The sequence below is a fragment of the Rhincodon typus genome, chromosome 11 (assembly GCF_021869965.1).
Source record: "Rhincodon typus isolate 14 chromosome 11, sRhiTyp1.1, whole genome shotgun sequence".
Lineage (NCBI taxonomy): Eukaryota > Metazoa > Chordata > Chondrichthyes > Orectolobiformes > Rhincodontidae > Rhincodon > Rhincodon typus.
In genome coordinates, this window is record NC_063342.1 from 74,260,571 (window position 1) to 74,285,537 (window position 24,967).

The window sequence follows — 24,967 nt, forward strand, 5'->3', positions numbered from 1 at the left end:
CGCTCCCCTGTCTGAGCGCACGCCATCGCTCCCCCCAACCCCACGCTCCCCCCGACCCCACGCCCACGCTCCCCCAACTGACATCGTGCCCATTTCCTAACCTTGAAGAGGTGGCACTCTGTCTCTCTAACGTTGGTGTTCTCTCTTCAGGAAGAGTGTAAAACTAGGGGGTCACTCTTTTACTCAGGGTCACATTTAAAAAAAAGTGTCACCCATTTAGGATTAAAGGGGGTACGGGAGCAGAGGGACCTGGGTGTCTATATGCACAGATCATTGAAGGTGACAGGCCAGGTGGAAACAGCAGTGAATAAAGCTTACAGTGTCCTTGGCTTTACCAATAGGGGAATAGAGGGGTATGAGCAGGAAGATGATGTTGAACTTGTTAGACCCTAGCTAGAACATTGTTTACAGTTCTGGATGCCCCATTATCGGAAAGATGTGAATGCATTGGAGACAGAGCATAAATGATTTATAAGAATGATTTCAGGGATGAGAAACGTCAGTCATGACGATAAATTGAAGAAGTTGGGGCTGTTCTCCTTGGAGACAAGCAGGCTGAGAGGAGATCTGATACAGGTTTTCAAAATCATGAGCAGGGCCAGAGAGAGCAGACAGGGGGAGAAGCTGTTCCCACTTGTAAAAAGAACAAAACCGAGACAGCATAGATTTAAAGTGATGTGCAAAAGAAACAAGGGTTCATTGATAGCAACAGTGTGCAGGGATATGGGGAAAAGGCAGGAAATTGGCTCAAGGGAATAGTACAGCTGGATGGAACAAATGGCCTCCTTCCACATTGTAATAATTCTGTGATTTATGATAGAGATGAGAAGTTTATTTTGTTGCGAATCTTTGGAACGTTCTTGATCATAGCATCCCTACAGTGTGGAAGCTGGCCATTTGACCCATTGAGGCCAAAAGAACAAAAGAGAAGTGTAACACAGGAGCAGGCCCTTCAGCCCTCCAAGCCTGTGCTGATCATCATGCACTGACTAAACTAAAAAACATTTCTTCTGCCCTTTTTTGGTCCATATCCCTCTATTCCCTCCCTATTCATGTAACCATCCAGATGCCTCTTAAACATCGCCAATGTGCCTTCTTCCACCACCTCCTCTGGCAGTGCATTCCAGGCTCCTACCACTCTCTGCATGAAAAACTTCCCTCACACATCTCCCTTAAACATTTTGTCCTCTCACCTTGAATCTATGCCCCATGCCCCACCCCCACCCCCCACCCTTGTAATTGAAACTTCCACCCTGGGACTATCCACCCTATCTATGCCTCTCATAATTTTGTAGACCTCTATCCGGTCTCGTCTCAGATGCCATCTTTCCAGGAAAACAATCCTATCTTTTTACCCTTTCCTCACAGCCAATGCCCTCGAGATTGGACAACATCCTGGTGAACCTTCTCTGCACTGTCTCCAAAGCTTCCACGTCCTTCCGGTAATGTGGCAACCAAAACTGCACAAAATACTCAAAATGCGGCCTAACAAAGGTTTTATATAACTACAACATGTTTTGCCAACTCTTGTTCTCCATGCCCCAGCCGATGAAGGCAAGCATGCCATATGCCTTCATAATCACTTTGGTCACCTGTGTTGCCACTTTTAGGGAAGTGTGGACCTGCGCGCTCAGATCCGTCTGTAAGTTAATGTTCCCAAGGGTTCTGCCATTTACAGTATAATTCACACCTAAATTTGATCCTCCAAAATGCATCACCTTGCATTCGTCTGGATTAAACTCCATCTGCCATTTCTGTGCCCAAGTTGCCAATCCATCTATATCCTGTTGTATCCTTTCACAATCATCCGCACTATCAGCAACTCCACCAATCTTTGTGTCATCTGCAAAGTTACTAATCAGACCACCCACATTTTCCTCCAGATCATTTACATATACTACAAACAACAGAGGACCCAAGACTGATCCCTGTGGAACACCATTAGTTACTGGTCTCCATTCTGAAAAAAAAATCTTTCCACCGCTACCCTCTGTGTTCTATGACAGAGCCAGTTTTGTATCCATCTAGCCAGCCCACCCCAAATCCCATGTGATTTTGGTTTTTGTACCAATCTGCCCTGTGGGACTTTATCAAATGCCTTACTAAAGTCGACATAAACTATATCCACAGCTCTTCCCTCACCAATTATCTTTTTTACCTCTTCAAAAAATTTGATCAGGTTGGTGTGACATGACCTTCACCGTACAAAACCATGCTGATTGTCGCTAATTAGTCTATTTTCTTCCAAATGTGTATATATCCCGTCCCTCAGTATCTTCTCCAAGAGCTTCCCCACTATAGATGTCAGACACACCGGCCTATAATTTCCTGCATTATCCCTGCTTCCTTCCTTAAACAAAGGAACAACATTGGCTAATCTCCAGTCCTCTGGAAACTCACCTGTGGTCAAGGAGGATGTGAACATATCTGCTAATGCCCCAGTTGTTTCTTCCCTTGCCTCTCACAGTAACCTGGGATAGATCCCATCTGGCCCTGGGGACTTGTCTACCTTAATGCCATTTAGGATACCCAAAACATCCGCCTTTAATATATTGACATTCTCTAGAGTATTCACACATGCATTCCTTTGAAGAGCATCCCACCTGTACCCACTCCACTACCCTATCCCTGTAACCCTGCATAACCCATGGCTAATCCACCTCACCTGCACAACCCTGGACACTACAGGCAATTTAGCACGGCCAATCCACTTTAAACTGCACATCTTCCGACTGTGGGAGGAAACCGGAGCACCGAGAAGAAACCCACGCAGACACAGGGAGAATGTGCAAACTCTACACAGTCACCCACCCAAGGGTGGAATCTAACCTGACTCCCTGGTGCTGTGAGGCAGCAGTGCTAGGATGTTGCCAGGCTTGGAGGGTTTAAACTGTAGGGAGAGGCTGAATAGGCTGGGGCTATTTTTCCTGGAGCATCAGAGGCTGAAGGGTGACCTTATAGAGATTTATAAAATCATGAGGGGCATGGATAGGGTAAAATAAACAAGGTCTTTTTCCCCAGGAATAATTTAGGATATTTGTTCAGCATGGGCGAGTTGGACCAAAGGGTCTGTTTCCATGCTGTACAGCTCTATGACTGTGTGGGATGTGGAGATCATTTGTTCAGCATTCATAGTGGTTGTGAACTGAATGGCCTGTTTCACTATTTTTAAGTTGAGACACTAGTGAAGCTGGCTGGACCAGCATTTTTTGCCCGTCCCTACTTGCCCTTAAGAAGGTGGTGGTGAGCTGCATTGATTCGCAGCAGTCCCACAATGACCCTACAGAGGGAATTCCAGGATTTTAACCGAGCGACTGTGAAGAAACGGCATTATATTTCCAATTCAGGATGGTGAGTGACTTGGAGGGGAACTTGCATGGGAATGGTATTCCCATATATCTGCTGCCCTTGTCCTTCTAGATGGAAGTGGTTGTGGGTTTGGAAGGTGCTGTCTGAGGATCTTTGGTGAATGTTTGCAGCGCATCTTGTAGATAGTACACAATGCTGCAACTGAGTATCGGTGGTGGAGGGAGTGGATGCTTGTGGATGTGGTTCCAATCAAGCGGCTGCTTTGTCCTGGATGGTGTCAAGCTTCTCGAGTGTTGTTGGAGCTGCACCCATCCAGGCAAATGGGGAGTATAGCTGGGTCTGAAATCGTATGTAGGCCAGACTAGGTGAGGACCGCAGATTTTCTTCCCTGGGGAGTGGTACCATTTGAACAGCTCTCTCATGGGCTCATGTGGCTTTTCGATGGCCTGTGCCTCTTGTGAGCAAGTATACAGATTTAAGACTGCCATTCAGATCGTTTTAATCGATCTCTTCCAAGATGTTATTACAGAGCTATAGAGTAGCTGGGACTTGAACCTAGGCCTCCTATTTTAGTGGTAAGGACACTATCACCACTCACAAGAGCCCCTTAAAACTGCAATGATGATTGGCTTAACTGTACAGCTGTTATAATTGTACTTATTGTATTTAAAATACTCTCCCTATGGTGTATATTCTCCCCCAAGATTTCTTGTCTCAGAAACGATGTCCACCAGTATCTGTGTTCATGCTAAGCGATGAGTATTGAACTGCTTTCCTTACAAGCTGGGTTTGCCAAGTTATGCTTTGAATGTTGGAACTGGTCAGAGGGACTGAAGGGCCATTCATTCCTGTGTAAAGACAATGGCGTTTTTGAGATGGCTCATACACCACTCTCTGCCAACATGGGCCAGACACTATATTGGCAAGACTTAGTAATCACAAAGTGAGCGCTAGTCAGGGGAAAGCTTTGTTACAGTACTGTAGGCATCTCGCTGGCTCTCCTTCCCTCGGAATGCAGCTCCTGCCCAGCCCCAGCAGTTCCAAATCCTTCACCTCGCATCGTCCTGCCCCTGTTATCACCATGTACAGATCTGAATGTGTTAAAATTCCCTGGTCATCTCCCCGAATGTCTCCGGGTGGAAGAAAGGTTGCAGACTGAACTGCTTACTGCTTGCCAGTGATCATATAAACTTGTGTAGGAGTAGGCCGCTCAGTCCCTTGAGACTGCCCCGCCATTCTGGAAGATCATGGCTGATCCGTCTGCTCCGAGTACCATGGGAATGGCCAATATAATTCCCAATAACCTTTTGCACCTTTGATTTTCAAGGATCTTACGAGGCTCCATCTCACAAAGGTTCAAAGCCTCTGCTTCCATCAGCCTCTGGTGGTACAAGGCTCAGTGATCAGCATAGAGTAGTAGAGATATGCACCATGGAAACAGACCCTTTGGTTCAATTCATCCAGGCCGAACAGATCTCCTTGATAAACTAGTCCTATTTGCGAACATTTGGCTCATGTCCCTCTAAATCCTTCCTATTCATGTACATATCCAGATGCCTTTTAAATGCTGTAATTGTACCAGCCTCCGCCACTTCCTCTGGCAGCTCATCCCATACACGCACCACCCTCTGTGTGAAAAAGTTGCCCCTTAGGTCCCTTTTCATTCTTTCTCCTCTCACCTTAAACCTATACCCTCTAGTTTTGGACTCCCCCACCCCAGGGAAAAGACCTTGTTTATTTACCCTATCCATGCCCCTCATGATTTTATAAACCTCTATATGGTCATCCCTCAACCTCCAACACTCCAGGGAAAATAGCCCCAGCCTATTCAGCCTCTCCCTATAGCTCAAACCCTCCAACTCTGGCAACATACTCGTAAATCTTTTCTGAACCCTTTCAAGTTTCACAACATCCTTCCTACAGCAGGGAGACCATAATTGAATGCAATATTCCAAAAGTGGCCTAACCAGTGTCCTGTACAGCTGCAACATGACCTTCCAACTCCTATACTCAATGCACTGACCAATAAAGGCAAGCATACCAAACACCTTCTTCACTATCCTATCTACTTGGGACTCCACTTTCAAGGAACAGTGAACCTATACTCAAAGGTCTCTTTGTTCAACAATACTCCCCAGGACCTTACCATTAAGTGTATAAGTCCTGCCCTGATTTGCCTTTCCAAAATGCAGTACCTCACATTTATCTAAATTAACCTCCATCTACCACTCCTTGGCCTATTGGCCCATCTTATCAAGGTCCCATTGTACTCTGAGGTAACCTTCTTCACTGTCCACTACACCTCCAAAACAACATTAAAACTTCAGAGGTAAGGGGGGAGGCAGTGATGAGGTACACTGATGAAATCCAAGTTGACACATGAAATACAATACTGTCCTTGTATGACATTGCTGAAGGGAAACGTGGGCATGAGAGGAGTTGGGCAAGATTCAGGGTAGATCCTTAGTGTAACACTAGTCACAAATTCCAGACAACCTGTATGGACTACGAAACATGGCCGCAACAATGTTTTTCTTTTTAAACTTTACATATCATTTTGCATTCCTCCTTCCCAAAGTGGAAGTCTTTGTTGTGTTTAGATGGCCAATTAAGTGATAAGTGGATGACCACTTGATGGGGGCATATACATATGGGAAACAAAAGAATTAGGGATTTGTAGTTTGTGCAGGATGAACTGAAATCAAACTCTGCCAGAAAAATTATATGACTGGGCTCTGTCGAAGCAGCAATTTTACCGGTGGTATTTAACACTGAAGTAACAATGATCATGATTCTGAAATCTGGGTTCTGAAGTAGAAAGAATCTTCGATTACTTCAAGTCTGATTTGTATTTGTATATCGTATGCGTCAAGAAGGAATGGACGTAATTTGGATTTCATTTTTCAGTTCTGAGAATCATAGAATCCCTACAGCGTGGAACCAGGCCATTCGGCCCATCGAGTCCACACTGATCGAGTCCCCCCAAGAACATTCCACCAGACCCACTCCCTACCTCGTCCTTGTAACCCTACATACCCCATGGCTAACCCACCCAGCCTGCATGTTCCTACACAATATGGGCAATTTAGCATGGCCAGTCCATCTCACCTGCACATTGTTGGGTTGTGGGAGGAAACCGGAGCACCCGGGGGAAACCCATGCAGACACAGAGGTGGGGTGGGGGGGGAAGATGTACAAACTCCACACAGACAGTCGTCCGAGGGTGGAATCGAATCATGGTCCCTGGCGCTGTGAGGCAGCAGTGCTAACCACTGAGCCACCGTGCCGCCTCATGGTAGCCAGGTTGTCTGAGGTCTTGTTTACATGCACCTAAATGAGGCGAACACACCAAAACTCTTGAGGTGAATAGTCCAGAGCAATAGGAGCAAGAGTAGATGGAAGGGATGGGATGGGTGGAATTGTCTGTTGCCTAGCAGCAGGAGTGCAATATCACAGACAGATAGAACCATGCACAGGGTCAGACAGTGTGTGCATGTTCAGTCAGAACAAAAAGCTGCTGTTAGTCTTAGCAATCCCCAAGCAATCAGGGCTGGGAAGAAGTTCTGAGTGGCTTAAGAGGAAAGCAGCCAGAAACAGAAAACTCTGGAAGCTGAGCGTATGGAAAACCATGTATTTGCTCTGAAATTGTTTAGACATCAGTAAGAGAAAGCCCGAGAAACTAAGTTCTGTCAGGCCAAGTGAACATGAAACTTTAAAACTGGAGACAGAATGACTCTTCCCTGAAGTTTGACTATCTGTATAGGTGGTGTTGCGTTTAAAAGGGTTTAACCCTTATTGCTGATATTTGAAGCAAGACTGTTTCAAGTCATTTGGATGTAGTGTATATAAATATTTCTTTTTCTCTTTTTCTGTGTAATAACCACTGACTTTTTTTTTGTTAAGAGTACATTGACAGCCTCTTGGGAATAATGTTCAGTGACTGACCATCATGGTGAACAAAGCAAAAACAAAACTCACTCTCTATCAAGCCGTGTTTCACTCTGGGATCTAACTTGTCCCCATTTACCATCAGCTGGGATCATAACAGGGCATAAAAGAGGGGGAAACTGGCAAAGAGGTAACTTTGAATACAATAACAGTCCCATAAGCCTACCAACATTTCCACCAACAGACCGAAGAGCAATCGAAGCCAACAGCCATTGTTGGGTTGCCTTGTCCCCAAGCCCAGAGGTGTTTCGGACAATTCTCTGACCTATCAATGCCATTCGTCATTTAATGAGCTAGGTCAGGCACACTGGGCCAAACGGCCACCTCCTGCACCATAACACATCTCAGATTCCCAGGTCGGCTCAGCAGCATGCCTGTGTCGAACAGTGCCACACTGCACAAGTATCCGATAACGGAGCCGTTGTCGGAGATGCTGCATCCCAAAACACAACCCACATAAAGGGACAACAGGTCGAATTCTCTTGCATTTCTGATCTCACTGTCTGCAAGTACTCACAGCTACTTTGTAGGCAGCCTCGATGTAAAATACAAGGTTCTGTATGAATGACACTTCATCGAGGGTGAAAATGATGCATAACCCTACGGAAAAGTGAACAAAAGCTGAATTAGTGTCAAATTCACATCACACGATTCACAGCCTTCCAGAGCTACCTGCAACACACAGTTGTGCTGCTCGTGTGACCCACTGATACAGAGAACACTACATTCTTCTGGCAAAGAAAGGCCCTTGAATGTGAGTCCTGCCCAAAACTGTTAGATTAGAGTTTCAGGAACTAATCCTCATCAACCATTTGGTAGAAGAGATTAAAGTCACATAAGAATAGGCAGAGTCCTTAAACACAGAGGACACCAATTTAAAGTGATAGCTAAGGCAGCCAGAGGTTATATAAGCAACACCTTCCTTAGACCGGAAGCAGTTAGTTTATAAATACAGAGAGTATACATTCATTTGTGGGATGTCAATGATACAGGGGAGGTTATCCGTAAGAACCAGCAGCAGGAGTAGGCCACTCAGCCCCTCGATCCTGCTCCACCATTTGATACAATCATGGCTACTCTCATCTCAGCCTCAACTCCACTTTCCTGGCCATCCTCCACAACCTGTCACTGATTGAAAACCTATCTCCTCTTCAAGTTTACCCAACGTCGCAGCATCTGCTGTACTCTGGGGCCGGGAATTCCACACACTCGCTACCCTTTGAGAGAAGTAATTTCTCCTCATCTCCATTTTCAATCTGCCAGCCCTTATCCTAAAGCTATGAACTTTCTGTTCTAGAAGTAACATCCTCTCCACACCTACTTGGTCTCTAGTGTCTTATGGATCTCAGTGGGAACTCCTTTCATTCTTGTAAACTCCAGCCAATCCCAGATCTCTATGATCAACCCTGGCCCCCTCCCCCCAAAGCTAGTTCCCTCAGCCGCTCATTGCAATAACCCCATAAGGAGTTGTATGTGTCCTATCACTGGGGAGCCCTGTGGGATACACTTCAGCGAACGTCATGCATACAAATTCCAGACACATCCCATTGACATCCCAGACAGTAACACCATTCAGCTACAAAGCACCAGAACAAACGAGGCAAGAGAAGAGTCTTAGGCCTTGCAACTTCTCTCCTCGTCAAAAATAATCTTTCGCAACATGGACAGGTCCTTACCTGAGGCTGTCATTTGGGCCAAAAATAAGAGATAGAGGGACGTAGCGTCCACCTGGAGATGGCCCCATTCATCATCAGTGACTACAGTACCACAAGTGGAGGTGTTGTACTTAGCATGGAGGGAGTCCTTTGTGCTCTGCGTTCGCTTGAACTTTTCCACTTTTTCCACCTGGATCGAAACAAATAGCAACGGAATCAACGCCTGAAATGTCAAATGCAGAAAATGCTCTCTGACAGGCCGCACTATTTTTGAATTCCCGTCCAAAACTCAAGGTCGGAGATGCAACAACAGGCTGCATTGATATAGCACCCGCTAACATGGTAAAACATTCAAACGTGCTTTGCAGGATAAATTTAGACGGTTCCTGACCCGTGACTTTATTTAAGCCCCCTCACGCACAGTCTACACTCCCTTCTCGCTTGTGGAGTTATGGTACAAAGTACTGTTGTGCTTTGTGTGAATTGAGACATTTGCTAGAATACCGTTAAGATATTAACCAGCTGGATGAAGAAGAATTCAAGAACAGGGGTTTAGTTCCTCATGATAGGCGAGTGCTTTTGTTGTTTCCCTCTGCACTTGAAATGTGTTCCATGATAAATCAAGCTGCCTGCTTTTATTTTCCCTTCCCTAGTTCCCATCAGCACCAAGACATGCCAACAGTCCATTGGAAGAGTCCCAGTAAACCCCATGAGGATCCTGGTGGTTCAATTTTTTTTTTAAAACTACACTTAACCATGATAACAATGAATATCAGAGCAGACTCAACCAGCTGAATGGCCTCCTGTTCTGTGACTATACCAGATTCTCAGACCAGAAGATATAGGAGAAAAAGATGGGCTGAGTAGCCTACATTTGCACATACGTCTTATGGTATTAGGATAACTGTAGAGTTAGTGCACAAGACGCCATTCAGCCATCAAGTCTGTTCTTTCTCACTGCATGACCTGCTCAGTTAGCTCCACGCTCTATCCTATCCCCACAGACCTTCACATCTTGTTTGTTTCAGATATTCATCGAATTCATTTTTGAAAGGTTCAACTGAACCTGCCTCCCCCACACTCAGACAGTACATTGCAGACCCTAACCACTCGAGTGAACCTGCCTCCCCCACACTCAGACAGTACATTCCAGATTAACCAGTGATAACAGTTTTTCCCCTTCTGTTCTGTTGACAGGTTTAACACCTCAATCAAACCTCCTCAAGCCTTTCTTCCTGAAGGAAAGTAGTCCCACATTCTTGAATCTCACCATGTCTCTCCTCATTGCAACCAGCTCAAATGCATTCTCTCAAAAAGTTTTGCCTCCTCCCTAAGTTGTAAAGTCCAGAATCCCGTGTGCCTTTTAAACAACTTTCTCATCAAACAAATGGAAGTGATACCAAGGAGCAAATTCATGACACAATTACCAAGAGGTAAAAAAAGGCTATTGTGGTAATGGACAACATCACTACCCAAAGTTAAACTGAGATTATGGGGTGCCTTACAGCACTAAGAAGCAGGCAAGAGTTTCTGAAGTGCATCAGGAAAATTTTCTAGAAATGTTTCCGGTCCAACGGGGCAGGGGACATGGCTGGATCTGTTTCCTGAGAATGAAGTGGGCCAAGTGGATCAAGGTTCAATGGGGGAGCATTTAGGGAACAGCGATCATAATATCATAAAGGTTCAGGATGACCATGGAAAAGGACCAGGAACTATCCAGAGTAGGAATAACAAAGTAGGGAAGATTAATTCCAATGGTCTGAGAATGGATCTCTCTCATGCACACTGTAATTAAAAGACTGACACATAGAACAATAGGCTGCCTTTAAAGAGAGAATGGTTTGGGTGGTGCAGGTGATGGGGAAGGGCAGGGCAAAGCAAACAAATCCAGAGCTCTCAAAGTGATGAAATATAGAGACAGGTGGAGCAGGCAAAGAAAGGAACATGGTTACAAAGACAGCTACGCGACAGGAAACCCAGAGTGATTTGATGAGTGGTTGCTTTTGGACTGCGGAAAGTTTTATGGTAGGGTTTTCCCAGGCCCACTGCTTTTCTTGAGATATGTTATTAGTGAGCCCGACTTCAGCAGGTAGGATGCAAGTCTCAAAATTTCAGAAACTTTGACAAAGTGTGCAAGACATTCAGAAATATTGTGAACTGTGAGGAGTGACAGGTCAGAAACACATTAGGGAAACAGGTAGACAAGTAACTGATGCAATTTAATGCCATGAAGTATGAAATGATACATTTTGAAAGGAAGAAAAAGGTACAGGCAATTTAAAATGAAACAGTACCATTCTAGACAGTGTTCAGGAGCAGAGGGGTCTGTGGGCATTAAGTATTGAAGATGGCAAGACAGGTTTCAAACTGGCTTAATAAAGCATATGGGCTCTATACATCCTCATATCCACACTGCCATTTATTCTATAGGCTCTGACTTTCCAAGCACGTGTGACACAATTGATCAAATGTGCTTAGGAAGTCCATGTAACACCATATCAACTACATTACCCTCATCAACACTGTTACAACCTCCAGTTAGTTAAACACAACGTGCCATGAGAACTATATTTAAGGTAACGGATTAATTCATAAATACAGTGACAGTAAACATGAATTAAACCAATGTCCAATAGCAAAGAAGGCCAATAACATGCATATGTTACTCCTCAATAAATTAAAATAATGTCTCATTGTCATATCACTCAAAATGTTAACTTTGTTTCACTCTCCGTGGATGTCTGCCAGAATCTGCCAAATTTCTTCAGCACTTTCTATTTATTTATTTAATCAATTGTTGGCAGAGACTAGAACCAGCCAAGATTTGCAAGCAAGTTGAAAATCATCACCAGAATGTTGGTGTTTTATTTGGAATTTCCAAAACATATAAAGTTCACGTACCTGACGCATCATGCACTGAAGGAGCCCTCTCATTAGCTTCACAACACTCTGTGGAAAGAAATAAAACACAGTACTGAACTCTGCTGATCTGGATCACCAGTTCACATGAAGCAAAGACTCATATTCCCGTCAATAATTGAACAGAAGGGAATCCAGTATCAGTGCATGCGGCCAGGGTGGGAAGGGGAATCACCAGAAAGACACCAGCACTGAATGGGTTAATTGGAGCAGGCATTCAGAACCGAGAGTTAGAGCTGGGACATTTGGAAGCAAAATCAGAAAGTAATTTCTCGCAAAGGTCCGACTCCCACTCTCTGGAGCAAATGTGAGCAGATAGTTACTTTGTCAGCAATAAAGCTGTTCATCAAAACTGCTGCAATTAACTCAATTCAAATCATTTTGGAGAGAATAGCATATTTTTAAATTGAGATTATTCAGATTTCCTTTTACTGCAAAGTATTTAAATTATCAGAATATTTTGGGGGTTAACTGATTAAATATTGACAAAATTATTTGTTGAGTTGTCTCAAACATCAGACAGTTAAATGGGGTTAAAGTATGGATTAGCCACGATCTAACTAACTAAATGCTTTCTGCTGAACCTCTGATCATTCTTTACCACAAAAGATGATTATAGCAATAAGTGAACATAGTGACTGATAAGTAAAGCTTTGTGTAAGTATTACAATTGTAAATGTTATTGCTACAGGTTATGGTTGGAACCGAGAGAACCTGCAAATGGTTATATTACAGCCTCCTGAATTTGCCAATTAAATATCTATCACAGTTCTGGCTGACAGTTTGAAAATGGCATGAACTGTCAGCCACTATGACCGGCTATCTTCAAATCGCTCAGTAGCCACAGACGAGACACTACTACATGGTCTGCTTTTAAACAGAAAGGAGGGGGAACAAAACAGCACTCTCTGTTAGTATTTTGGAAATAAGCCTCTGACAGACCTGTTCAAGTTCGTAGGCTTTAGCCTTGTCTTCATCTTGGTCAGCATTCTTACGGTATGCCAATCCCAGGCCCCACGTCGCAAGGATACTGTATACGTTATCTCGCACCCAAGCATCTCTCTGATCTATACTGGCTGGCAGCAGTCCTGTAACAGGGTTCTGACAACAAACATTGATGGTGAGGACAACTCAAATGACAACCCCACTATCCGTCTTCCTCCAATAACGCTCTAGTTTGTCTGATCCATCCAAACATTGGCTTAAAATAGTCACTGCATTAAATGCCAATTGATAGTCAGTTGGTACTGACACGCATTAAGTTCTAAAGAGCTGAACAGTTTCCACCAGATTAATAGCATAACTTGGCAGCACACAGCTGGAGTATTGCTGAAACAGAGATGTATTTCCGAAGCTTTTTGTCCTGCAAACGTCAGGGCCAATGCAAGAATGCCAAATCTTGGGCTGGTCCCAACCACAGTCACGTATGCAGCAGGAGAAAAGAGTGATTGGCTGCATTCTCCAGAACAACATCTCAGTCAATGAGCTCGAGAAAGCAAGAAGCATTCTCAAACAGGGACACGCTCTCCACGAACAACAGGAATATTCTCAAGCCTTGTGCCTTTCTGGAACTTGGGGAGCCTGTTTCATCCATCGAGTATGGCTGCTCCCTAAGCAATAGCTCGGGTACAGCTCAGCATGTTCCTCCCGTTCGACTGTATGAGAGACTACAGCTCCCAACCCCACCTCAGAGACATTAATTTACAAGACAAACTTCTTTCTGAAGCCTGGGACAGAGAATAGGGGATTGTTCCATTTGCTCAGGGCCCAGAGAGTAACCTCTGCCCTTTTATACCCGGTTCGATGCCTCATTTCAGTCAGGGTGGGAGAAAGGAGTGCAGAGGATATTCATGTCCAGGATAATTAACAACATCTAACAAGGTCACAACCCCCTGGTCAGAATCAGGTTTTAGAGCTGCCACTAGTTTTACACAATGCACCCACAACAATGTGACGGAGTTACATTTTCTACTCTTTCATGGGAATGCGGACATTGTCAGTAACCATCACCAGTAACCCTTTAACCAAGTGCCTTGCTAGAGCCATTTCAGAGGACAGTTAAGAATCAACCATATCACTGTTGGTCTGGAGTTACATGTAGGCCAGACCTGGTAAGGATGGCAGATTGTCTTTCCTAATCGACATTAATGAAGCAGATGGGTTCTTACGACATTGCATCTCTTTCCCCCTTTCTCATAGCACTGCACATGTTTTCTTGTCAGATAATGATCCAATTCCTTTTATAAAACTTTGGTTGAACCTACCTCCCCCACACTCTCAGACAGTACATTCCAGACCCTGACCACTAGCTGCATGAGTAGCTTTCTCCTTGCCATTGCTTCTTTTGCCAACTACCTTAAACCCATGTCCTCTGATTCACAATCCCTTTACTGATGGGAACAGTTTCTCCCTCTGTACTCTGTCCAGACCCCTCAGGATTTTGGGCATCAACTGTGTTCTAACACAGTCTCAACTTCTCCAACCTATCCACATGACCAATAGGACCATTCCCATGAACCTTATGAACCAGAGAGCCTTGACAGGGTGTACAAACAACATCTGAAACCCAACAAGAGAAGAAGGCTCCTGACCTGAAACGTCAGCTTTCCTGCTCCTCTGAAGCTGCCAGGCCTACTGTGTTCATCCAGCTCACACTGTGTTACCTCTGAAACCCAACAAACTTGGTTTGGTGACGGCAGTCACAGGGTGGTGGTAGGAGACCTGTTTGCGTGACTGGAGCTAATGGTGTACCACAGGGATCAGTGCTGGGTCCCTTATTGTTTGATATGTCCTCAACCAACTCGATGAGAATGTGGAGGGGGTGCTAAGTAAGTCTGCAGATGACGTACAAAGATTGGCCGAGTGATAGTGAGGAGGTAGGTGTAAAGTTCAGGAAGATTGTTCAGATCGGTGGCCGACGGATTTAACCCTGCTAAGTGTGAAGTGGTGTACTTTGGAAGAAGGGACAAGGTGAGAGGGTAGAATTGGAAGCTCAGAGGAACAGAGGGATGTCGGGATGTAAGATTTTAGGAGTAGATTTGTAGCTCAGGTTGTGGTTGGTTGACTCACTGAGCTGGTTCGTTGTTTCGCAGACGTTTCGTTACCCTACTGGGTAACATCCTCAGTGCAGCCTCTGATGAAGCGCCGTTGTGTTTTCCAACACCAAGACCCTGGGACAAGCAAAGCAGAGACAGGCACGGGAATTCCTAGAGGCCTGGTTCTCCACGAAGAAAGCCATCAGCAAACACATATCGACCCCATATACGGTCCACTGCGAAGGAAAACCGGAAGTGAGGTAATCCAGAGTTTAAATGACAGGTGGGAAACACAGCAGCACTTCATCGGAGGCTGCACTGATGATGTTACCCAGCAGGGTAATGAAACATCTGCGGAAAAACAACGAACCAGCTTGGCGAGCCAACTAATTACAACATCTTGGGATGCTTGTCCACAGACCCCTGAAGGTGGTGGGACAGATTAATAGGGAGTTCAGAAGGCAATTGGGACATTTGTCTTCATCAGTTGAAGCGTAGTTTATAAGAGCGGGGAGATATGTTAGAGCTGTACAGAACTTTGGTTAGGCCACAGCTGGAGTACTGTGTGCGGTCCTGGTCACCGCACTATGGGAAGGATGTGACAGCACTGGAAGAAATTCCCCAGGATGTTGCCTGGGATGGACCATTGACGATGAGGGGCTGGATAAGCTCGGGCTGTTTTCCTTGGAGCAGGGAATGTTGAAGGAGGACTTGATAGAGCTGTATGTGATTATGAGGGATATAGACAGAGTGGGTAGAAAACAGCTGTTCTCCTTAGTCAAAGGGTCAGTAAGAAGGGGGGCATAATTTTAAAATGAAAGGCAGGAGGTTTACAGAGTACTTGAGGAAGAACATTTTCACCCAGAGGGTGGTGAGGGTCTGGAATGCATTGCCTGGGAGAGACACCTCACAACATTTAAAAAGTACTTTTTAAAAAAAGTACTTTTTAAAAAAAGTACTTTAAAAGTGTCAGAGCAATTCAAGACTATGGGCCTAGTGCAGGAAAGTGGGACTTGTATTTTTGGCAATCCAGACTCAAAGAGCCGAATGGCCTTTTCTGTTCTCTCTGATTCTACAATAACACTGTTTAAACAGGACAATTCTTCACATCTGATACCAGACAACTGTTAAAGAAAAGCCCTGCTAGGAAGGGTCCCTGATCAGACAAAGAGCAGAAAGACTGCAGGTGCTTAGTACTTGCAAAATGCACAATTGTAGCTGATCACACTGCAGCCCTAACCCTTAACACACTTAGGATCCCAGAGTCTCGCCTCTTCCATCTTGCAGCTAAATCATTTTTAGAAGTCAAATGTGTACCTGTTCTTAGAGGTCACATGAGCATCATGAAACTCCTGAGCTGGAAATGTTTCAGCGTGCCTTCAGTGTCGCAGGGTCAGAAATCCTGGAACTTGCTCCCTAAGGGCACTGAGCGTGTCCCTACACCCCACAGCATGCAGTGGTTCAAGAACAATCACTTTCTCAAACAGCAGCTCCGAAAGGGTAATAAATGGCTGAACCCAACCAGTGACATTCACATCCAGCAAATAAATAAAAACCAACCAACTAGGGAAGAAATACGAAGTCTGTGGATAGCCATGGCACTGGAAGAGATTATAGAGCTAATGAGTGGTGAGTTTTGAATTAGAAATAAAGGATGGGTTTTCTAATACTGTGGATTTGTGGAACTAGAGCCAGCGCGGGCCAGCAAGAGCCAGCGCGGGTCACTGAGGGGCAGCGCGGGCCAGCATGGGCCAGTGAGGGACAGCACGGGCCAGCGCAGGCCAGTGAGGGGCAGCGCGGGCCAGTGAGGGGCAGCCGCGGGCCAGCACAGGCCAGTGAGGGCAGGGTTGTTAGGTGAAAAGGATGGCAACTTTTCGATGATCTCCAGTTTATGGAGGGTAGAATGTGTGAGACCTATTTGCAAAAGTCATATCTCTAGGTAACAGTGGCACAGATGAGGATTTCAGCAGTTGATGAGCTGGAGCAGGGATGGAAACTTGCAGCGTCCGCAATGGCGCAGGAATGTAATCAGAAACTCATCTCACGGTCTCGTCATGTTGTTGCGGAGAGGGATAGAGTGTGTAATGGACGACCAGAGACTGTGCCTGGGACCAAATGTTCAGTGTTCTGCTTAGCAAGTTCTGGCCTGTCAGCCTGCAGTCTGTTAATTTTAGGCACAGTGATGGGGTCTAATATTTACATCCTTTTGAATATCCATTTTCAAATCATTCTTATCCTAAATTTACATACATAAATATATATTTTTGCTTTCTGTGATGTTATAGTTAAACTTTGTAGATATTTTCACTGCTCACCTCCTCATATTGACATCCAGCTGACCTGCATTATGTTAAATCACAATCAATACCTGTAAACAGCAGTGAATCAGATGTAAACTGCTCAAAACCAGACTGGACAGCAAATAGGCCACAGACTCCCATTTGGACCATCGTAAAACACTGAGCTGCAAATTACACTGCAATGTATTAAAATAAGCAAATATTATGCGACATTTCTCAGTTAATAAGGTGGAAGTATGTAACAAGGCCCCATTAAAGGAAGGCCTCAGTGCCTGCCCTAGCTGCTTGAAAGGATTTTCCAAGTCATCTATTACTCTCTGACGACAGTCCTGCAATTTCATTATTTCATTTTCATGTTCTCTGAAAGTAAATGTGCAAAAGGCAAAGCATTCACTCTCTTCCGGCAGATAAAACTATTTAAGTCTACTGCTAACTTGATAAAGAACTGCTTAAAAGAATGTCAGAGGCCTATATGCATTCAATTTGTCGAGGTTTTGAATCGAAGTGAGCACTCAAGCAAACTTATTTTTAAAATCAGCTTTTTCGGACATATCACAAAATACATTGTGGGCAGGTGGGGCTTGAACTTTTGGCCCAGAGGTTGGGACACCACAAATGTGCCGCGAGAGCCATTCTCACAACCTAATACACTTTGGCTTTCAGACCTGTTGTGTATACTAAATTACTCTTTAAAAGACACTATTTCTAGGTGGAAGATCTCTCAACACATCTTAATTCCTTAAATTAAAATCAATAGTCACCAGTGACCCAGATAGTTTTGGCACAGTCAGTGCAAAGAATTATTTAAACAAAAACAGTAAAGCTTTTAATCTTCTTCATTATGATTAATAGATGACTCTAGTTTGTAGTTATAGATGTTGTTGTGACTGATTTATCACAATATTGAATCCTGCACCCTGTTCTGTTACCCTGGTGCATTTATATAGTACAAGCTGCCTGTAAGGCATTTAAGACAACACTTCACACTATACGTCGCTCCACATGAGAATAATAAATCAAATCAAAATTATTACACACAAGCATAAAATTAACATGGAAAGCAGGAACAATATGTTCAAACATTCTAGTCAGTCTCGTGAACTAGACCTCTCTAAATCAATAAACCAAGCTGGTGTTTGTGATATAAACACAGGAATGAGGAAGTAGATACGTGCTCATTATTTCAACCCCAACATGATGGAACTGCTGATCTCTCTCTCTCAGCCCTTCTATTCTCCGACAGAGCTCAGATTTCAGAAACCCAAAGTTGGCTTTGGCCAATTTCAAGTTAGTTTCACAACATCTGTGATGTTCTGTGCCCTGCACCTTGACCCTACTTCCTTATTAAGCCACTTTTTTCAAAAAAATATCTATTTGAGTAGATAACAAGACTCATGGATAATGGGAAAGGTTAGGCCAGCAGAAGATTATGTTCCCTTCTCTCTACTCAAATTAGCTCAGCATTATTTCACAGCTAGATCACACAGCCCTTTCAAATCTGTGGAATTGAAAAGGAAACTTGCTCACCTGGTGACACAGAATGGTTTGCTGCACCAACCTTGCATACCCATCCAATCGAACACCTGAGTTGCTCCGGCTCCTCATTCTGCCCAGTAACGTTGGCTACTATCCAACAGCGGTGACCAGCTGTTACCAGTGTTGTCCAGTCCGACCAGCAGTTACCAATGTTAACCAGCAAGTACCAGTATTGCTCAGTGTTGACCAGCAGTTACCAGCACAGATCTGTAGTAACCATTGTTAAATAGAAGTAACAGCATTCACTAATAATAAGAGTTGACCAGCAGTTAATAGCATTGACCAGCAGTAACCAGTGTAGGTTACCAGTACCCACGAGCAGCTTGACCCGTAGTAATCATTGTTAATCAGCAGTAACAGCATTGACCAGCAGTGACCAGCAACCAGCAGCAGCGACCAGTAGGTTTTGGGAGAGCGTGGTGCCTCTGTTCACAATCTTCCTCCTGTGCTGTCTGGGGAACCTGGTCAGGCAAAGTTTACTGTCACACACACACACACAGATGGGCAGGGATAAATCATTACCTGTTTCCAATCATTCTCACTGTTCACTGACTAGATAGCTGGAGCCAAGCTGACCAGGCAAAGAAATACTGTGCTGCTAAGTGACCCACAAACCCACCTCCCCACAACCCCCTATCGCAGTGATTCTTTACACATTGTGTTATTCTGAATAGTACAGACCAGTCTAGCACTCACTGCCCAGAGTGACACCCAGTTACTGCCCAGCACCCACCCAGGCTGGTCTGTTCCCCCATGGAGGGCAGCGACAATGCTCCCCCCCGGTGCCTCACTGCGAATTTTCTGGGTTGCCTGAGTTTATTCTGAGGGATCCATTCCCGGAGTCGCTGCTTTGAAGCTATCCCCGTGCAGTAACATTGTATCCGGGCTCTGACTGCGTCTCTCCCTCTCTCAGTTCCGCATCAATGTAACAGCGGCGAAGGGGGTTGGAACAGCGGGTCCTGAGCAGTATGTAACAACAAGAAGGCAGCCCTCCCCTCCGCCCTCAGGCTGCCTCACGCTGCCTCTGTTGGCAGCCTGCTAGGCTCCGAGCCTCCCATTGTATGAACACTACACCCCGGCCACTTTCCTACAGCTTGTGCTGCAAGCCGAGTCCCTGCATTCCTCTTCACTTCCAGGACCTTCTGGGAGCTTGTGTTAAACGCTGAGCCTAGGCACAGAGGAACGCAGCGCCTGAGTATCCTTGACCTATTGCAAATATCTCGAATAGCAGCGATTGCACAGGGCTGATGGGGGTCCTCATTATCTCCTTTTTATTTCACTTCAAAAATAGACTTCATTTACATTTTAATAAATCTTTATATACATACATAGTCATGAGGGCCCATGGATAGGTCTTTTCTCTGGGGTGGGGGAGTCCAAAACATAGGTTCAAGGTGGGAGGGGAAAGATTTAAAAAGGAGACCTAAGGGGCAACTTGATCACACACACAGTGGTGTGTGTATGGAATGAAGGGCCAGAGGAAGTGGTTGAGGCTGGTACAATTACAGTATTTAAAAGGCATCTGGATGGGTATATGAACAGGAAGGGTTTAGAGGGATATGGGCCAAATGCTGGCAAATGGGACTAGATTAATTTAGGATATCTGGTCGGCATGGATAAGTTGGATCAAAGGGTTTGATCCCAGGCTGTACAGTTCTATGACTGCAGCCACTAGAGCAGTTCAATTCTATACAGTCTTTACATCTTAAAACAAACAAACCAACCAAAGGCATTTCTTAATTATTAAAGATTATATTTATAAATGATTGTGGCACCGTGAGGGTCTGATAACCGAATGGACCCCCATTTAACTTTGGCACAAAGACCTCAGACAGTGGTCTTTCCTCACTGTCCCCCAGCTTTAGTGCGTCCCTCAGCATGTTGTCGTGGACCTTGGAAGGTGCCAGTCTGCAACACTCAGTCAACTCCTTGCTCTGGAAGAACAACAGGTTTCGGATAGACCAAAGAGCACCTTTCACTGAGTTGATGGCTCCCCAGGCTCAGTCAATGTTTGTCTCAGTGTACGTCTGAGGGAACAGACCGTAGGGCACAGGGTCCCACATCATGGAGCTGCTGGGGATGAACCTCTACACAAACCACTGCATCTTTCTCCAGACTTCCTTTGCCAAAGCACATTCCAGCAGGAGATATGTGGCAGTCTCAACTCCTCCCCCCCACCCCCCGCCACCAACAGCTACTTTGAGGGCAGCGTGTGGTGGCACAGAGAGTCAGGGCGTACATCAAGGATCTCACAGAGCTGAGAAAATTGGAATAAACCTGCCATGTGTTTAGACAGAACTGTACAAACTAGCCAACCTCTTGTGCACTTCTACTGACTGACCTGTTCCCTCAGCCTCCCTGCTCTTGAGAAACTGTCTTTAATAAGTTAATTCCCAAATACACAGCTTTATTGGAATTTGCACCTTTATTTTGCAAGAGTTTAAAACCATTATGTTCACTCTGCTGCCCAACACTGGGAGCATATGGTCTATATACAAATGGCAGCCATGGAAATGTAGGATCTAAAAGCAGAAGTAGGCCATTTGGCCCATCGAGCATGCTGAAACATTCAACAAGAGCATGGCTGATCCTTTATCTCAATGCCATAGCTCCATTTTCTCCTCAACACTTTTAGATTCTCGAAATCTGTTTCTTTCTCAAATATATTCAGCGACTTCACATCCACAGCCTTCTGGGCTGGTGAATCGATTGATTGATTTCATTATCACGTGTACTGAAATACTGTGAAAAGCTTTGTTTACGAGCAGTACAGGTAGATCATAGTAAGCGAAAGGATGTAAAGATCAAAAAGCCTTAGAGGCAGACAGGTTACATTGCAGGTTACATTATTTGAGGCTACAGTCCATTCAACAGTCTGAATACAGCTGGAAAGAAGCTTTTCCTGAACCTTCTAGTATGTGTGTTCAGGCTTCTGTATCTTCTGCTTAATGGAAGTGGTTGTAGGAGATCATTACAAGGGTGTGATTGATCTTTGATGATGTTGGCCCCCTTTCTGCAGCAGAGAGCCGTGTAAATAGAATCCACGGATGGAAGGTTGGCTTCCGTGATGGTCTGGACTGTGTACATCACCTTCTGTAGTTTCTTACGGTCCCGGACAGAGCAGTTGCCATACCAGGCCGTTATGCACCCGCTGAGGAATGGTCTGAGCAATGAAGGCAAGCGTGCTAAATGCCTTCTTGAGTTCTGAGGAAGGGTCACCGGACCCGAAATGTTAACTCTGATTTTTTCTTCACAGATGCTGCCAGACCTGCTGAGCTTTTCCAGCAACTTCTGTTTTTGTGCTTTCTTAACCACCCCGTCTAAGCTGGGTGGCAATGTGTTCTGTGAGGAGGATGCAAAGAGGCTGTAGGAATAGGCTGACTTGGAATAGGCTGACTGAGTGGGAAAATACTTGGCAAATGCAACTTTTTTTCATAGAATCCCTACAATGTGGAAACAGGCCATTCAGTCCAGCAAGTCCACACCGATCCTCCGAAGAGCATCCCACCCAGAATATGCCCCTACCCTATCCCTGTAACCCTGCATTTTCCATGGCTAATCCACCTAACCTACACATTCCTGGACACTATGGGCATTTTAGCATGGCCAATCCACCCTAACTTGTAGATCTTGGGACGGTAGGAGGAAACTGGAGCACCCAGAGGAAACCCATGCAGACCCAGGGAGAATGTGCAAACTCTACACAGACAGTCACCTGTAAATAAAGGTGAGATTATCCAGTTTGGTGCCAAAAACAGGAAGGCGGATTATTATCCAAATGGTGGCAGTTTAGGAAAAGGTGACACGCAATGGGACCTGGGTGTCATGGTGGAACAGTTGCTGAAGGTTGGCATGCAGGTGCAGCAGGCAGTGAGGAAAGCTAATGGCATGCTGGCCTTCATGGTGATAGGATTTGAGTATCGGAGTAAGGATGTCTTGCTGCAGTAACACCGGGCCGTGGTGAGGCCACACCTTGAGTATTGTGTGCAGTTTTGGTCTCTTAGTCTGAGGAAGGACATTCTTGCTATTGAGGGAGTCCAGCAAAGGTTCACCAGATTGATTGGTAAGACTGGTAAACGAAGAAAGATTGGGTCAGCTGGGCTTGTACTCACTGGAATTTAGAAGAATGAGGGGGATCTCATAGAAACACATAAAATCCTGATGGGACTGGACAGGCTAGATGCGGGAAGAATGTTCCTGATGCTGGGGAAGTCCAGAACAAAGTGTACCAGTCTAAGAATAAGGGGTAAGCCATTCAGGACTGAGATGAGGAGGAATTTCGTCACCCAGAGAGTTGTGAACCTGTGGAATTCTCTCCCACAGGAAGCTGTTGGGACGAGTTCATTAGATATATTCAAGAGGGAGCTGTACGTGGCCTTTGCAGCTAAAGGGATCAAGGGATATGGAGAGAAAGTGGGGGTGGGATACTGAGATTGCATGATCAATCATGCAATGATTGGAATGGTGGGGCAGGTTTGAAGGGCCGAATGACCTCCTCCTGCACCTATTTTCTGTGTTTTTATCTTTCTATATGTGACGCAAACTTCAAAGATATATGTACCTGAACCCCTCGGTCTCTCTGTTCTAAACACCACCCAAGGCCCCAATTTTAATAGAATAACTCCTGCCCTTGTTTGTTTTACCAAAATGCAAAACCTCGCTTTTATCCAAATTAACCTCCATCTGACACTCCTCAGCCCATTGACCCAATTGATCAAGATCTCTTTGTAATTTTAGATAACCTTCTTCACTCTCCATTACCCCACCAATTTTGGTGCCATCTGCAAACTTATTAACCACATTTTGGTAAAGGAAATCAGGGCAGGACTTATACACCTAATGGTAAGGTCCTGGGGAGGGTTGCCCATTTGTTCAGCGGCATGAGTCAGGAGAGAGCGCGAGGGGCCTGTTGGGAAGGTAAGCAGTGAGTATAATAACTTACTGTGAGTGCTTTGGGGCCTTCATTTTTGGCGGCAGAGGAGGCAGAGACCGGGAGCGAGAGCACAAGAGTGGTGTCTCCCATCCTTCCATCTCCTCTAACCTAAGAATAAAAGGGTAAATAAGTTATTCTCTACTTTTTACAAATCTTTCGGGAAAGTTTAAATTTAGGGGGGATGGCAGTCAGGGCGGTGCAATCTTCCTCCTGCAGGATGTGGGAGGTAATACTCTGCTGACTTCACCTGAGGGAAGTGCACCCAGCTCCAGCTCCTCAAAGACCGCATTAGGGAGCTGGAGCTGGATGAACACAGGATCATTCAGGAGGCTGAGGTGGTGATAGAAACGAGCTACAGGGACATAGTTACCCCTAGGAACGAAGGCAGTTGGGTGACAGTAAGGAAAGGGAAGGGAAGGAAACCGTCGGTACAGGGATCCCCCGTGGTCGTTCCCCTCAACAGTAAGTATACTGTTTGCGGAGGGCGGGGAGGTGGGGGGGGAGCGACCGACCAGGGGTAAGCCACAGGGACCGGGTCTCTGGGACAGGGTCTGGCTCTGTGTCTCAGAAGGGAAGGGGGGAGAATAGGAGACCAATTGTAGTGGGGCATTCAATAGTTAGAGGTGCAGACAGGCGATTCCGTGAACGCGAACAAAATGAAAGGATGGTACGTTGCCTCCGGGGTGCCAGGGTCCGTGATGTCTCGGATTGTGTCTTCAAGATCCTTAAGCTGGAGGGTGAACAACCAGCAGTCATGGTACACATCGGTACCAATGACATCAGTAGAAAAAGGACAGAGAATGTGAAAAACGAGTACAGGGAGTTAGGTTGGAAGCTGAAGTCCAGGACAAACAGGGTAGTTATCTCTGGATTACTACCAGTGTCACATGATGGCAAGGTAAGAAATAGGGAGAGAGTGCAGCTAAACACGTGGCTACAGGGCTGGTGTAGGAGGGAGGGCTTCCATTATGTGGATAATTGGAGCACATTCTGGGGAAGGTGGGACCTGTACAGTAAGGACGGGTTGCACCTGAACCAGACGGGCACAAATATCCTGGGAGGGAGGTTTGCTAGAGCTATACAGGATGGTTTAAACTAGATTGGCAGGGGTGGGGGACCAGATTTCTAATTCGCGGATGAGGTATTCAGCCTTCCAACAGACACAACAGGGAGTGAGGTTGTTAATAAAGAAATGTGGTCGATGGAGCATAATTGTGGACACAGGGATGGTTTGAGGTGTGTATACTTCAATGCTAGAAGTATCAGAAATAAGGCAGATGAACTTAGAGCATTGGTCAGTACTTGGAACTACAATGTTGTGGCCGTTACAGA

General features: G+C 45.3%; 1 protein-coding gene across 1 annotated transcript in view; it reads right to left on the reverse strand.

Annotated features, from left to right (window-relative positions):
- Positions 1–19,825, reverse strand: part of LOC109918705 (phosphorylase b kinase regulatory subunit alpha, liver isoform-like) — a 91,957-nt gene extending 72,132 nt beyond the window's left edge. The window contains exons 1-6 of the mRNA XM_048603241.1: positions 19,436–19,825; positions 18,694–19,163; positions 12,774–12,932; positions 11,814–11,861; positions 8,934–9,102; positions 7,775–7,857 (exon numbers count right to left, since the gene is read on the reverse strand). Coding sequence (XP_048459198.1) covers positions 7,775–7,857; positions 8,934–9,102; positions 11,814–11,861; positions 12,774–12,932; positions 18,694–18,771 — 537 coding nt within the window. The 5' untranslated portion in view covers positions 18,772–19,163; positions 19,436–19,825. The remainder of the gene's footprint in view (positions 1–7,774; positions 7,858–8,933; positions 9,103–11,813; positions 11,862–12,773; positions 12,933–18,693; positions 19,164–19,435) is intronic.
- Positions 19,826–24,967: the final 5,142 nt, after the last annotated feature.